The sequence below is a fragment of the Gracilinanus agilis genome, chromosome 4, assembly GCF_016433145.1.
Source record: "Gracilinanus agilis isolate LMUSP501 chromosome 4, AgileGrace, whole genome shotgun sequence".
Lineage (NCBI taxonomy): Eukaryota > Metazoa > Chordata > Mammalia > Didelphimorphia > Didelphidae > Gracilinanus > Gracilinanus agilis.
Window position 1 is genome coordinate 482939451 of NC_058133.1, and position 15971 is coordinate 482955421.

Here is a 15971-nt window from a genome sequence, read left to right on the forward strand (position 1 = left end):
CATAGTATCCTGTCCCCTCTGTTAGTACCTCCTTACCCCACAACTAAATTCTCTTTGGTGGACACTTCTAGCTACCACCTGTCTGTGACATTAGATATGAGAAAACCAGACTGTCCCTTCCTTTAAACGTCTGACCCTCTTCCACATCAGTGAGAAATTTTGTATAGGACAAGTCTGGGGTACATGCAACAAACTGAGAGGAAAATTGAGTGCCTAGTATAGATTGGATACTGTGTCCTGATCCCTTTCCTGCTATAGCCTTTCATCCATTGCCCAGACTTCCCCTATGATTACTGCATATTATAGATAGCCCTCAAGGTATCTGGCTGGATCCTGGTCTCCTGGGTAATCGTATATCCTTGCCTTGTCTTCTCTTGCTCCAGCCTCTACTTCAGATGCCTTCCCTTAGAGGGGACAAAATGTCTCCTGTAGTAAAGGCCTGTTGCTTTTTGCATTGTTGGCCCCGTCCGTTTTTTCCGTGGAAATTTCTAAATCCTTAAAAAGAAAATGTGGCTGCAGTAGACTGGCAGTTCTCAATATTATTAGTACCTTACAGAAACAACAATGCACCATCACTATGACTTGATTAATTGTGGGAAGATGGTATTGCAAATCTAGCAGATTTGGGGAAGAAAGAAGAAGCAGGCAGCAAGCACTCCATTATAAATAAGGTGGTTTGAAGGTTCTCAAACGATGGTTGTTTGTGCCTGTGTTATGTCTGCCTAATAGACTATAAGATCCTTGAAGGCAGGCCCCCAGGTAAAGATATCTAATCTTTGCACCAGCTTCAGCACCTAGCCCATCCTCTCCTCACAGGAGGAAGCTTTTAAATATATGGTAAAATGAATTAATACAAATAACTTCCAACTCTCTGGGGGGCTAAATAAATAAGTCATTCTCCACAAATTCCCAGGCCACTTGTGAACAGCTGTATACTCATATCTCAATTAGCTACAGTAATAAAGTGGAGCTGTGGCATTACTAATTAAAAGCTACAAATCCAGTGTTCCCTTCTATTAATCCAAAGGTGAAGCTCTGGTCTGAGACCAAGCTGGATAAGTGGCACTGCAGACATTACCCTCTCGGGGTTCTTCCCTCCAGCCCTTGGGAATTTTTTGGTCCTTCCCCCATCATCGGAGGGCAGCCAAATCGTAGGCTCAGAACTGGGGAGGGAGATGCAAGAGCTCCTGAAAATCCCAGAGGGTGTGAGGAGAGAAGTAGCATTAGGACCAGTCAACATCTTATCATTGAGTACCAGCACTTAATACATTCAAAAGAGTATGACGCTCTTTTACTGCCCTCAAAGAGCTTAAGAAGAAATGTAACGTCTGGGAAGCAATTCAAGAACAATCATGGACCAAAATTGTTATACTGATTCCAAGTGGTGTCTGAGCTCAGCAAAGGGGGTTAAGTGTGGCTCTAGAGTCATTGGGAAAATCTTCAGCGAGGAGATGGGACTTGAGCTGGGATTTAGATTATTTTAGCGAGAGGATAAGGCAACATCTTAGTCAGGTGGGATTGAGATTTGTATATCAAGGGGGCAAGAGTCTGTTGGTAAATTATTGTTGGCAGTACCGTTAAAATCCTAGAACTAGAAATAGACCCAAGAGCTCACTTTATCCAACTTGCTTTTAAAAAAAATTATTGAGAAAACTGAGATACAAAGTAAGTAGAAGAAAAGCTGAAGATGAGGTGGGGTATAATAAGCAATTAGATATAAGTTAACTAGTAGCACTTGAACCTTCTGAGACCTTATTGGGTAGAAATAAGGAAAGATTACTAGGCTTAGCTAAGTACTAGGGCATCAGCCTCCCTCAAGACAAAGATAGTGCAGTTTTAAGGCATTAAAGTGTGTCTTTAATATTATCTTCATCTTGAAAGATACACTTGAATAGCTTAAAAACTACACTAAAACTTTTGGGACACCCTGTATAATTATTCATTATGCTGGCATATGTTTTACTACTATTGTATTTGACCTATTCAAATGTAAAATCTCATTAATGTAGAAACTATCTCTTACATTTTAGGGCTCCTCATGGATTCTTTTGAAGTCCATAGACTTAAATCAGTCAATGCTGCTGACATTCTTGTCTGAGGGTCTCAAAAGCCACTCACTGCATCTTCTGGGTGTTTTTTAGACAACATTTCTTCCTGCCTAAGGGTATTCTCTGGATTGTTTTTCTCCTAGGTAAATCGATTTAGTAAAGTGGAAGATAGAGCCATTTTTGTCACTGATCGTCACCTGTATAAGATGGACCCCACCAAACAGTATAAAGTGATGAAGACCATCCCCCTCTATAACGTAAGTACCAACTGCTGACCAATCTCTGTGGTCCTTCTGCAGTTTTGGTCTTAATGCATTGTATTGGTCAGTGATATGAAAAGTCTTAGAGAGGAAAAAGGAGTGAACCCTGGTGAACACACTATGTTAGATGATGCATCACACCTTCATATCGCATCCAGCCTTCCCCTTAAGCCGTTTTGCCATCTGCCTGCTTTCACCACCCTTCTTCTCCCTGACCTGGACCAGCACTCTCTGCACTGGATCACCAGAATCCATGCCACTAGGTCCTGGGAAAGTTAATCCACTCATCCATGGTGTTGCTGCCCTAGGACCCATTGTCTTTGTTGTGGCTAAGTGCCTGCAAACTTACCTAGCCAATTGTACCTACCTGGATGCTTTTCCATGGGGTTGTTCAGTCTTATCTGACTCTTTTTTACCTGATTTGGGTTTTTTTTTGCAAAGATACTGAAGTGGTTTGCTATTTCCATCTCATTTTACAGATGAGGAAACTGAGGCAAATAGGGTTAAATGACTTACCTGGGGTCATATAGCTAGTAAATATAGCTGCAAACCACATTTAACCTTCACATTCCATTCACCCAGCCATCCACCCAGGCTATCTTACCATCTTCCTGCTCCCCTACCTATTTTCCCTCTTTTCTCTTCCTCCTCCCCTCGCCCTCTTCACTTTTCACCCTTTAGCCTGAGCCCAGTAGTCAAATCAATACTGCCATTGCTTCTGAAAAGGGTGTGTTGGGAAACTGCCCTCTGGCCTGCACTCACCATCCCTGGGACTCCCCATTCCAAAGCTTCCTTCCTTGGGCACCTCTCCCCATTAGAAAGTAAGCCCGCTAAGGAAGGCTGTCTCCCTTTTTCCATTTATAGCCCACTGCTGACACACAGTAAATGCTTTTTCATTAACTTATTCTTCCAACCCATCCCCCTCCTTTTATAGATGGACCCGTCAAGGCTCAGAGAGATTAAATGACATTGGCCCGAGGTGACATAGGCAGTAAGCAGGAGGGCTGCTATTTGCACTGGGGTCAGCTCTTTCCATCACACTCTGGATGTTCCTAATTTTTAGGAAGAATTTTTTGACTGGTAAAAAGTTTAAGTTTTATAACTAACAAAGAAAATGTACAAAAATATATTGAATTAAAGTCCATAAGTATTTACTATATATACCTACTATCGGGGCAGCTAGGTCGTGGGTGCAATGCTGGGCCATCTTCTTGAGTTCAAATCCAGCCTCAGACACTATCTCTGTGACCCTGTACAAGCCACTTAAACTGGCTTGCCTCACTTTCCTCCTCTGTAAAATAATCTAGAGAATGAAATGGCAAACCTCTCCAGTGTCTTTGCCAGAAAACTCCAAATGGGTGTTTGGAAGAGTCGGTCATGACTGAAATGACCAAACAACAACATTATACACCTACTGAGTACTCAACCCTGGAGATACAGAAACCAAACCACCTTGGCCCCAAGACACATCATTTCCATAGGTTTAAGTGTTTATTCACTTTGTTAAATCAGATGCTCACCAGGGTCTATGATCTCATCAGCAGGACTTTTCCCTTCCCATTCCTGGCTGCCCATCCTGGGCAAGTATTATACATGATCTCCTACAAGGCCACCATAGAGAGTCCATCCAACTTGCTGGGGTCTTGGCTGTAGTTCTCCTATGAGGTGTATCCTCTCCATAAGGATGCCAATAGAACACTCAAGCTATCCACCAGTTTTAGAGAAGGTAGAAATGGCACCCAAGAGGAGAAGTATGTACCAGGCACTATTCTAAGTACTTTCCAAGTGTTATCTCATTTAAACCTCACAATAACCCTTTGAATTAGGTACTATTATTATCCTCATTTTACAGTTGAGGAAACTGAGGTCAAGTGACTTGGCCAAGGTTACCCCACTAGTAAGTATTTAAGGCCATCATTGAATTCAGATCTTCCTGACTCCAGGCCCAGTGCTCTACCTACTGCAACATTGGGCTGCCCAAGAAAGCAGAGTGAAAAGTCACTAGATTAGACCAAGTATGCCTAGTGGAGACAAAACAATTGAAAGGCTGCTGAAGGCTCCCTTCTCCAGGTTTCTGAAAGTCAGGAAGATGCCACGCAGTTTTGCTGCATTGAAGGCAGCATTTTGCTTTATAGAAGCAAATGGTTTGCTTTCTCTCCAACAGGCAATATACAGTACAAAACAGCTCTCCCATCTTTTGGTCAACTGCATAATAGTAGCAATTTGGTCTATCTCCCAGCTGTGTGACCCTGGGCAAGTCACTTGACCCCCATTGCCTAGCCCTTCTGCCTTGAAGCCAATACACAGTATTGACTCCAAGATGGAAGGTAAGGGCTTAAAAAAAACAATGTGGTCTACCATGGGTTTATGTTGATTATTCTCATTTTTAAAAATCATTAAAAACAGAAACTAAGGATCTCCCAAAGGACGAGGCAGACAATAGCAATATGAAGTTTGCAACTCATTACAAGCAAGAGATCACAAAGAAATGGTGGAAAAGATGATGTCAAAGAAATGTTTAAGAGAACAAGGTGATGGGCTGAGCATATAGAGAGAACAGGAGTCAAGGGACCTGCTTCCTTGGTATCCTTGGGATGTGAGCAGAGCTCTAGGAAGGTTCCCATCTGTGAGGCTGGAGGCATGGACCAGAGTGACCCAGGGGGAACAGGGTTGGATGGGTCAAGATCTCTGTTATATAAGGGAATTGTCCAGTCTTGTGATTTCATTGGCGTGAAGGTTCCTAATGAGGAAATTTTCTCTACTGGGGGATCAGCACCTTCCTAGGCCACAGCTAGATTGTATAAGGAAGTTTGAGGTACGGGGGATAGAGAGCAAACCTAACATCAGAATGACCCGAGTTCAGATCTGGCCCCAGACACTTAAGCTAGCTGTGCTTCCCTGGGAACGTCATTTAACGTCTGTCTTGCTCAGCCTCCTCATCAGTAAAATGGGAATGATAAGAAGAGCACCTACCTTGCAAGGTCATTGAAAGGACCAAATGAGATAATATTTGGAAGCACTTGGCACAGGGTCTAGTACGTAGTAAATGTTTAATAAAATGCTTGTCCCCCTTCTCCACTTACGGTCTTACAGAGCCGTCTGGAACACCAAGAGATTCCATTTCTTACACAGGATTATACAGTCAGTATGTGTCAGTGACAAGCCTATACCCAAGTCTTCCCAATCCCAAGCCCAGCTCTGTGTCCCTCATTGGAAGGAAAACCCATATCAACTAGACTGGAGATCCATCTGAGTATTTTGGATAAATATATTTTTATAGACATTGATCATTTTTAAACTTTCAACAATGCCCTTCCGTTACAATCCTAGTAACAGGTTCACTAAGCCAGTGGTACGTGGCACAATGGATAGAGTGTTGGCCCTAGAGTCAGGAAGGCTCATCTTCCTGAGTTCAAATCTGATCTAAGACACTTAGTAGCTGGGTGATCCTGGACAAGTCACTTAACCCTGTTTGCCTCAGTTTCTGTAAAATGCTTTTAGAGAAAGAAATGGCAAATCACTTCAGTATCTTTGCCAAGAAAACCCCAAATGAGATCGTGAAGAGTCAGACATGGCTGAAATGACTAAACAACAAGCCAAAGGGAATGAACAGGTTGGGGCTCCAATTTTATATGGTCAGATCACTTTGCAGAAAGGTTGTGCCACTTCATTCAGAATGCCATCAGAAAACACTGGTCTTTTACATCTCACCTTCACCTTATTTTATTATGTTTAACTATTGTTGCTAGTTTAATGAATGTATGACTGCATCGTGGCAATATTTCAATTGTACTTCTCTGGTTCTTGGGGAATTTGAACAAAATTCCAGGTGGTTATTGGTAATTCGGTTCTTCTTGTGAACATGCATCAAGAACCGGCTCCAAGAGAGAATGAAAAAAAAAATCTCTCATGTTGTTACAGAATCTTCGTTCAATTACCAATTCTTCTATTTATAACATTAGACATCTTTGCTTTGTCTACATCTTTGACATTTATAGAGCTGTTGCAGGAATGTTTTCTACAACTAACATTGTTCTGCACAGGCATAATCTCATAGTTGTCCAAAAAGACTTTGTCAGTGGAATGCTGAGTAGTTTATTCTTTTGAGTTCAGATTGATTTTCTCAGTAAAGATGGATTTAAAGTAAAACTTTTTTAAAAACTAAGTTTAACACTAGTGGTGTTTTTTCCTCTGAGCTTTAAAGTACAAAATCAGATTGATATCAAACCCAATTAGAAAGTTTTTCTTAATTCTATTAATTATACAGTGTGTTTTTATAGAGAGTTTTTATAACTCTCCTCTATAGCTCCACTGAGAATGAGAAGCAATGTGAGATAATGGGGAAAGCCCTGGAATGAGGGGTCCAATGGCCACCTGTGTGTCCTTGGTAAAGTCACCTGAGGTTTCTTGGCCTCAGATTCTTCATATGTAAAATAAAAGATTCAGCCTAAATCAGCCTAAGCCTAGATTCTTAACCTGGGGATCATAAGCTTGGTTTTTTTTAAAATTACTATTTTGATAATCACATTTCAAATTCATCAGTTTTCTTTGTAATCCTACATATTTTGCTTTATGCGTTTGCCAACATTATTCTAAAAATGGGTCCATATGCTTCATAAGATTACCAAAACAGTCCACTACACAAAAAAGGTTAAGAACCTCAGTCCCAGATGAATCTCTAAGGTCCCTTCCAACTTCAAATCTTCTGAAAACCTTGACTATATCTCTTCTGTTGCTTGGTTTTTTAATATTTTATTTTCCCAATAACATGTAATAACAATTTTCAACATGTTTTCCAAAATTCTAATTCTCCTGTTGCTGAGTCATTTTTGTTCTTTCAAACTCTGTGTGACCCCATTTGAGGTTTCCTTGGCAGAGATACTGGACCAGTTTGCCATTTCCTTCTCCAGCTCATTTGACAGATGAGGGAAACTGAGGCAAACAGGGTTAAGCGACTTGCCCAGGGTCACACAGCTAGTAGATGTCTGAAGTTCATTTTGAAGTAATGAAGATGAGCCTTCCAGACTCCGTGCCCAGCACTTTATCCACTGGACCACCTAGCAAATCTTCTGAAAACCTTGACTATGTCTCTTTACCTCTCCAATTTCACCATCTTCATCAGAGCAATAAGAATACCAATATCCCATCCTACCTCCCTCACTGATTGTCATCAGGATCTGGTGGAGACACTAACACGTGTTAGAAGTCCTTTGGAAACTGTAGATGTGCAACGTAGTTGATAACATTCTACGTACCCGCATTGCTCCCACTCACTCTCTGCAGCAAAATGGTTCAGTGGATAGTAATCATTTATGTCCCCTCTTTAGCCCTTCCCTACATTTCCTTGAAAATTAACCTCTCCCTGAGGCTTTGATTGGTACTTGGTCCCTATCTTCGTTTCTTAGTTCATCTGCTGAAGCATGAACATCAGATCTTAAGGAGAGAATAAAGCAAATATTGCTGCCTAAGTACTTCCTAGTGCAAAATGGGGCATGCACGGTGGTCCCTGCTGGGTAATCCACAGTTGAGTTCATCTCCTTTCTGTATCATTCCGAACACATTTTTCGTGACAGGCTAGAAATCAGCCTATTAGACTCACTCTAGCCTCTATCTCGAGCTATCTCCAGGGCATCTCCATCTGGATGTCCTACTCATAATGTGTCACAAAGTGAGGTCATCAGAAACAGCCGCCACCCCCAACCTGTCACTTGTTCCCAACTCAGAATCACAGAATCTTAGATATAAATTCCAGACACATTTTATAGATAAAGAAACAGCCTCAGGGAGATGAAGTCATTTGTCCAGTGTCTCATGGTTAGGCAACAAAGCACAGCCTAAGCTAGACTCCAGGTCTCCCAACTCCTAGTTTGTACCCAAACTGTATCCTTCTGATTCATGAGATATGTACAGATTCTGCATTACTTTCATATCTCTTCTCTCCCCATTGCACCACCCTAATCTTCCAGAGTTTTTCTCTGGTGTCTCAGATGCCATGCCTTTTTTTTTTTTTTTTTTTTACATTTTCATCACCCCTGTCCTGCTCCAGGCTATTATCATCTCACACTTGGATTACTTGTGGTAACTTTCTACATCAGTGATATCAAACTCAAATAGAAACAGATCACCACAGGCTGCATATTAATTTAGAAAGCCACAAATTAACATTGTCTATGTTGCATTGTACTTACATTTATTTTGTTAAACATTTGCCAATTATATTTTAAGCTGGTTCAAGTTAATACAGTGTCCAAGGTCCCTTAGTTTCATACCTCTGTTCTGGATGATTTTATTTCTTTAAAATGTTCTACCCACCCTCCTATCTCCACACAAAGCTGTGGTGGCTTCATCAGTCTATTTTATAACATACTTAAAGTTCTTCAAGGCCTTCTTTCTTCATTTCACTGCCCCATAAACCTTATCTTCTGTTACTGATCTGAATGGTCTACTCCTGCAAATAGTTTGCATGACATCGCCCATAGGTGACTTGCTCATTCCTGCTTCTAACTTGCCTCTATTATTTCCCTTATTTCACATTCCTTTCCTTTTCTTTAGAACTAAATCTGTGTAAAGAACAGCCTGCTTGACAACAGAGTTCTCTGCTACTATTTCTTTGGAAACCACCAGAGAAACCTCCTGACAGCCACTCCCCCTAAACTCCTCATCTTTTTGCAGTTTGCATTTTCTCTCCTGTCAATCACCTCGCATTTGTTAAGCACCTACTAAGCATTGGATTTACAAAGAAAAGCAAAAGGCAGTCTCTGCTCTCAAGGAGCTGACAGTCTAATGGTGGAGAGAACATGCAAATAAGTTATGGACAATCTAAATTGAAGATAATCAGCGGAGGGAGGACATTAGCTTTACAGGGGATCAGGAAAGGATTCTTGTGGAACCCGTACTTATATGAGACTTGAAGGAATCCAGGGAAGCCAAGAGTAGAGATAAGGAGGAAGAGCACTTCATGCATTCCTCAGTGAAAATGACTGCAGTCAAGAAATGAAGTATCTTGTGTGAGGAACAACCAAGAGGCCAGCATCACTCTCCACTTAGATCTCACCTTCCCATTCCATTAATCCTATGACTTAGAGAAGGGCAGAGGACTCATTGTCTCTAAGGGTACAGGATACAGATCTACTACTGTAATGATAAAATTATACATAATTCTTATAGATAATAATTACAAGTTTAAGGAGATTTTGTGATCTTAAGGAGGAATCTAACAGTGACACAGTTTTATGAGAAAATATGTTCTGAATTCCAAGCAACTGACTTTAAGAATGTTACCAGTTTGGATCAATAATGGGCTTCAGTGAATAGAGACCCAGGAGGTCCTAGGTTCAAATGTGGTCTCAGATACTTCTTAACAGTATGACTCTGAGCAAGTCACTTAACCCCAGTAGCCTCTCTCTTACTTCTCTTCTGCCTTGGAACTAGTACTTAGTATTAATTCTAAGATGGGAGGTAAAAGTTTTATATAGTTTCTAATTTGTTCCTAATTTGAAAGAGGCACCCACTGAATTTAGACAAACTGATTTTGGCAGAGATTAAGTGATTTGCCCAGAAGTGACCGAAATTGAATTTGAACTCAGATCTTCCTGAGTCCAGGTCTAACCTTTACCCAAACTGCTACTTAACCACCTGAGACTAATTCCGTTGTTAACTAACTCTATTGTAAGCATGAGAAAAAATATAACTAAGAAGGTATATTTGCTAGCAAAATAACTAGAATGTCATTGTTCCCTTCTATCAGCAAAGATAGCCATGTTTAAACAGTATATTATTGGGACAGCTTGGAAGCACAATAGATAGAGTACCAGGCTGGAGTCAGGAGGACTTGATCTGGTCTCTGAGACTTCCTGTCTGTGTAACCCTGGGCAAGTCACTTAACACCCATTAGCTTAGCCCTTGTCTTTCTGTCTTAGAATTGATACTAAGGGGGGCAGCTGGGTACTCAGTGGATTGAGAGCCAGGCCTAGAGATGGGAGGTACTAGGTTCAAATCTGGCCTCAGACACTTCCCAGCTGTGTGACCCTAGGCAAGTCACTTGACCCCCATTGCCTACCCTTACCACTCTTCTGCCTTGGAGCCAATACACAGTATTGACTCCAAGATGGAAGGCAAGGGTTTAAAAAAAAAAAGAATTGATACCTAGACAGAAGGTGAATATTTAAATATTGTATATATATATTACATATATATACACACATATATACACACACATATGTACACACACACACAGAGTATATTATTGCTGTTTCAGCAGTCCTCAAGAAGACATAAAAGGAAAAATGGGGAATTGTAACAGATGCTAAAGAAGGTTTTCAGTAGAACTCCCCTTCTCAGAAATGTCTAGCAGGTTTAGAAGAGTAAATGTGTCAGTCATCTATCCTATTCAATTTAACAACCAGGTGTTCAATGCCTGCTCTGTGCGAGACCCTCTGCCAGGTACTGAGGGTACAAATAACAAAAAAGAACACAATCCGAGCTCCCAAAGTCTGACAGACCCCTGAAAGATAGATGCGACTATGATTTGTTAGATAGTTTTTTAGGGCTTAGGAGAAAGCAAATAGAGAAATTCAGACAGAAAGGGGCAGAATAAATAATAGAGCTCTCAGAGAGTATTTTATTATTTACAAAGCCCCCTCCTTACGGCATCTCATTCGATCCTGGTAACAACCTTGTTGAGAAGTTACTATTAGTATCCCCACTTTACAGAGGCTCAAAAAGGTTGTTTCTTGTCTCTGGGGACACAGAAAGTGTCGGAAAGAAAAAATGGCTGAAGCTGCATTTTAACCCAGCTCTTCCTGTCTTCAAATCCAGCATTCTACCTGGGTAGGCCGGTCTGAATCACATATTTAGCTGAAGGGATCAGAGATGGCAACATGAAGGGAGCAGTACCAGAATTCAATTTGGAAGGGAAAGGATTTTTGTAGAGGGAGTAGGGCAGGGGACATCCCCATGGCAGAGGGGCAAACCATTGGGAACATCATGAACAGAGACTTAGAGAGGAAAAGGGCTGGTTAAGATTGAGGAACAATGGGACAGCGAGGTCACACAGTGGATAGAGGTCCAGGCCTCTGGTAGAAAGGACCTGGGTTCAAATGTGGCCTCCAGATACTTCCTAACTGTGTGACCCTGGACATGTCACTTAGCCCCCATTGCCTAGCCCTTGCTGCTCTTCTGTCTTAGAACTGATACTAAGAAGGTAAGATTTTTGAGAAAGAAAGAAAGAAAGAAAGAAAGAAAGAAAGAAAGAAAGAAAGAAAGAAAGAAAGAAACTCAGTTCCAGCTAAATAAAGTGACTTCCTCAAGGTCACCCGGGTTAACTAGAAGCAGACCTAGGGCTTACATCCGGGTCTAAGCCCCCCTTATTAAGCCCACAAGGGCAAGTATTGGCATTTTTTCAGCATTCTATCCCTCTACACTTAGTACCTGAAGCCTTGGCTTCTCGTAGTTTGACAGTGCCTGGGACAGGCTGATGCCTTGTGCTCTGGGGAAGGTTAGGCTTAAATTGGGGGAAAGAAGCAGGAATATTCCGGTCCCTCACAAATAGTATTTATGGTCTGGATCGTTTCAACTGTGTAGGAAGATCGCACTCATCGTTAGGTTTCACCCAGACAGAAAATCTGCGGTTCTGGCAAATGGGCAGTTGTGGAATGTTAGTAAAAAGAGCTCCAAAGACTCAGATTCTAAGACTATCTCTGAGGCAAGTGGATTGTGTTGCCTTGGGCAAGTCAGTTCACATGTGCGGAGGGACATCCGTTTCTCCATATGTAAGAGGAAGAGGGCCGGCTCCTTCCATCTCTACAATCTCCATTTTTGAGGCGATCTTTTATGGCCCGGGACCAAGTAGCCCTTCAAAGCGGCAGTCCCGGGGTGGTTGTCAAGCTGTCCTGAATTCTTCTGCCGAGGGCGTGGAGGTCAGGCCTGGAGTGTTTTGCCAAGCTGGGAGACGTAAGATCCCACCTTCTTGACATGGCAAGTGCTTTTTTGGAAACAGGAGCAGAAGCAGCAGCAGTGAATTTCGATTACTGTTTGCACACTTCCCTTTGCTGGCAGGGCCTTTGGAGCCCTCAGAATTGCCCTGGGGAGTACTAGAGAATAGATGGGCGAGATGGCATCACAGAGCTAAGGCATGTTCCTTGAATAATGACACTTCTGTGCTGCTGATTTACTGTGAACATGGGTCCATTTGAGCCTGGCTGCCAGGATTGGATTTAATTTGCATAAACATCAAATCTAGTCTGTTTTTCTTTCTGACTGGATGATGTAACGCAAAAGACCGGCTCTCACCTGGGCGTGAATGCCTCCTACCCTTTTTCTGTTGGCAAATTGTGGGGATTTGGCCCAATGTGTGTCTAAAGAATGTTTGAAATGTGCCTATTAATGGGGGTTCGGACACAGTCCCTTTCTGTATCCATATGGGCGTGATGGCGGAGGAAGTCGCCAATTAATTACACAAATACGTCTTTTAGTTCTTCGAGAATGAGGGCCAGGCAGGGGAGAGGAAAGAGACAATTATCTGGACTGATGTGACTGTTCTGTAGAGGTAAATGGATTGTAATTACACCAGCCTCAGCGCTTTATTACTCTATTTGACGTGCCTCACTAGAAAGATATGTTTTCCTTTGGAAGATGGATTGCCCCTGTAATGTGTACAGGAGTGAACCCCACTGAAATTCATCTGCCTGCCAGCAATATTCACCATCACCATTTCTAAAGCACCCTCCCCACATGGCAACTTCCCAAGGGATGTTGTTTCCATGGTAATCTCAATGGAGGCTGTCAGCTGATGTCTGGTACTGCCTTGGCTTGTGTGTGTTTAAAAAGAGCATCCCGAGGTTTGGGAGCTTTCTACCCCCTTCTTCCCCTCCCCCTTGGCCTTTAAGCTCGATTTATTACTCTTCTTTATTGGGAAGTATATAATCCTTTAATGTCAGACCAATTAATACTCTGCCGGTCCTGGAAGTGCTTTTCTTTTTTAATCTCCTTGTAGGTGTTGATATTTTGTCTGATATAACAAAGGTACTTCCTTAGAAACACCAGGCATTCGAAAAACTGTATTCTTAGGCAAGGTGCTATTTTTGCTTAGTGAAGATGAAGGCTGGGAAATGGATAAGGGTGCCGTTGCTAGGTTTTTCGAATATTTTGTTCCAGATTGGTTTTTTTTCTGTCTTTTTTTGCTAGTATGGGTGGGGAAGAGTTATGAAACTCCCCTCCTCTGCATCTGAGTGTTATTTTTAAGATCTCTTTTGTGATGTTAGTATTTAAGTGAGCTCTATTCTCTAGAAGACCTTGTGAGAAAAGCCGTATCTGAGCCACATTTCCAGCCTTATTTGTTGATTCGCGGGAGAAATCTCTCTAGATGGGATAAGTGGTTTCTGTCAGAGGGAGAAATTGGGTTTGTACCTTGATGGGCCTGTATCTCACCCTCTGCAAACAAATGTGAGTCTTTTGCAGTCAGATCATTTTTTAATTACCGTCTAGCTAATTGCAGGATTCCTGCAATTGACTGTAAAGCAAAAAAATCCCCCTAAGTTGCCGATTTTTTAAGTTTAGGTTTCTACATATTGAATATTTTTTAAAGCAAAGCCCAACCTCACATTTAACTTGGAAGCTCACCATATATTTTCCTTTTCGAGGATAGATAGATATATATATATAGATAGATAGATATATAGATATATATATGGGAAATTATTCTGCATTATAATATAATGATACTCCCTATGTAATTCCCAGAGAGGCTTATCAATGTGCTTTATATTCAGTGCCCCCGTGTCCAGTTCAGTTATATTTCAAGAGTAGACATAAAAAAGAAATACTTGGCTGTAGGCAGTATTAGTTATCTCTCATGGTTCAGCTAATCACCAGTTTTTAAATAAGGTTTTGTGAATTCAGTGAACAACTTACTCATTTTTCTCGCACAATGGATGCACACTTAAAACCCAGATAGTACTAATCTGCGGAATCCTATTGTAAGCCTAGATTGATACTTATGTATGCAAATTCACTTTAAAGGGTGCTAGAACTTGGCAGAGAAGAATAGCCATGTGTTCATTTGAATTATTGTAACAGCACTGTTAGACGCTTTGAAAGCAGCCTCCCATTAGAATTTAATTACTATTAGCAAAATGCTGAAGATTTTCAAAGGTGCCTCGTGTTGGGGGAAGAATTTAATATAAACACGTCTTCACCTGGAAATCAGAATCATAGCATGAGACGCTTCAAGGGACTTTAAAGGCCCTCTAAGTCCAAGCCCTCCTTTCTCCCCGTTACTCAGATACTTCCCAATTGTTATCCAAACATGCTCTTTTCTAAAATAACAATATCGCTATTTTACAGCATATGTGTCCCAGCCTCGTGTAGGACCATTTGGGGATTTGGCTGGACCTTGATGAATTCTTCAGAGATAGTATATAATGTAATAACTGCACCCCTCCCCATGATTGTGGCAAACTTTGGTCAGGGCCTGGCATATATAGTAGGTGCTTCGTAAATGCTTATTAGGGTCAGCTGGGTGGCTCAGTGAATTGAGAACCAGGCCTAGAGATGGGAGATTCTGGGTTCAAACTAGCCTCAGACACTTCCCAGCTGTGTGACCCTAAGCAAGTCACTTAACTCTAATTGCCTAACCCTTATTGCTCTTCTGCTTTAGAACTGATACTTAGGATTAATGCTAAGGCAGAAGGAAGGGCAGCTAAGTGGCTCAGTGGATTGAGAGCCAGGTCCAGAGATGGGAGGTCCTGGGTTCAGATCAGGCCTCAGACACTTCCTAGCCATGGGACCCTGGGCAAGTCACTTAACTCCCACTGCCTAGCCCTTACCACTCTTCTCCCTTAGAACCAATGCAAAGTATTGATTCTAAGACAGAAGGAGAGGGTTTAAAAAAAAGACAGAAGGGAAGGACCTAAAAATAAATATCCAAATAAGCACATAAATAAATAAATTCTGGTTGACTGACTGATTGACCTTCAAATGAATTAGACATTTGAGGAATGATTACTGAATGTCTACTCTATGACATGCTTTGTTGGTGGAGGAATTGTGGGAAAATATTATAGTAATAGTGGTAATAATATGAATAATAATTACTACTAATTACTGATAATAACAAATCTTAAATACTTATCGATCACTTTAAGGTTTGTGAAGTCCTTTACTTATATAATCTCATTTGATCCTTCCAACAACCATGTAAGGGAAGTAGATGCTTTTATTATCTCTGTATTTTAAACAATCCAGGCTCACACAGCCAGGAAGTATCTGAGGAAGTCCCCAAGTCCAGTATATTATGAACTATGCCACTTGACTGTCCGACAAAACAAACATGATTTACAAAGGAGTTTGAAATATAATGCAAAGGTGGCATATATGCATACAACAACAAAAATCTCAAGACATGTGAGAGAAATAAGTATTCTCCCGGTAGCACAAACCCCACAAAAGTTTCCAGGAGTAACTGAGTTAACTAAAATGAGGTTATGTTGAGAAAACTTCACAGGAGACATGTTTTAGTGCACTTAGTTTTAAAGCAGAATGGGGAGATGGTTTGTCAGAGAAAAGAAAGAAGAGCCTTCTAGTGAGAACAAATTCAGAAACTCAGAGATGAGAGTGGGTAGGTCAAAAGCAACTTATTTGAGGCTTTGGGAGGGTGTTTTTTGTC

The 15971-nt window shown here is 41.3% G+C and overlaps 1 protein-coding gene across 1 annotated transcript in view; it reads left to right on the forward strand.

Moving 5' to 3' along the window:
- MYO1D (myosin ID) overlaps nt 1–15971 on the forward strand; it is a 399069-nt gene that overhangs the window by 255491 nt on the left and 127607 nt on the right. Inside the window, exon 21 of the mRNA XM_044675574.1 lies at nt 2192–2305. Within this exon, the coding sequence (XP_044531509.1) occupies nt 2192–2305 (114 nt within the window). The remainder of the gene's footprint in view (nt 1–2191; nt 2306–15971) is intronic.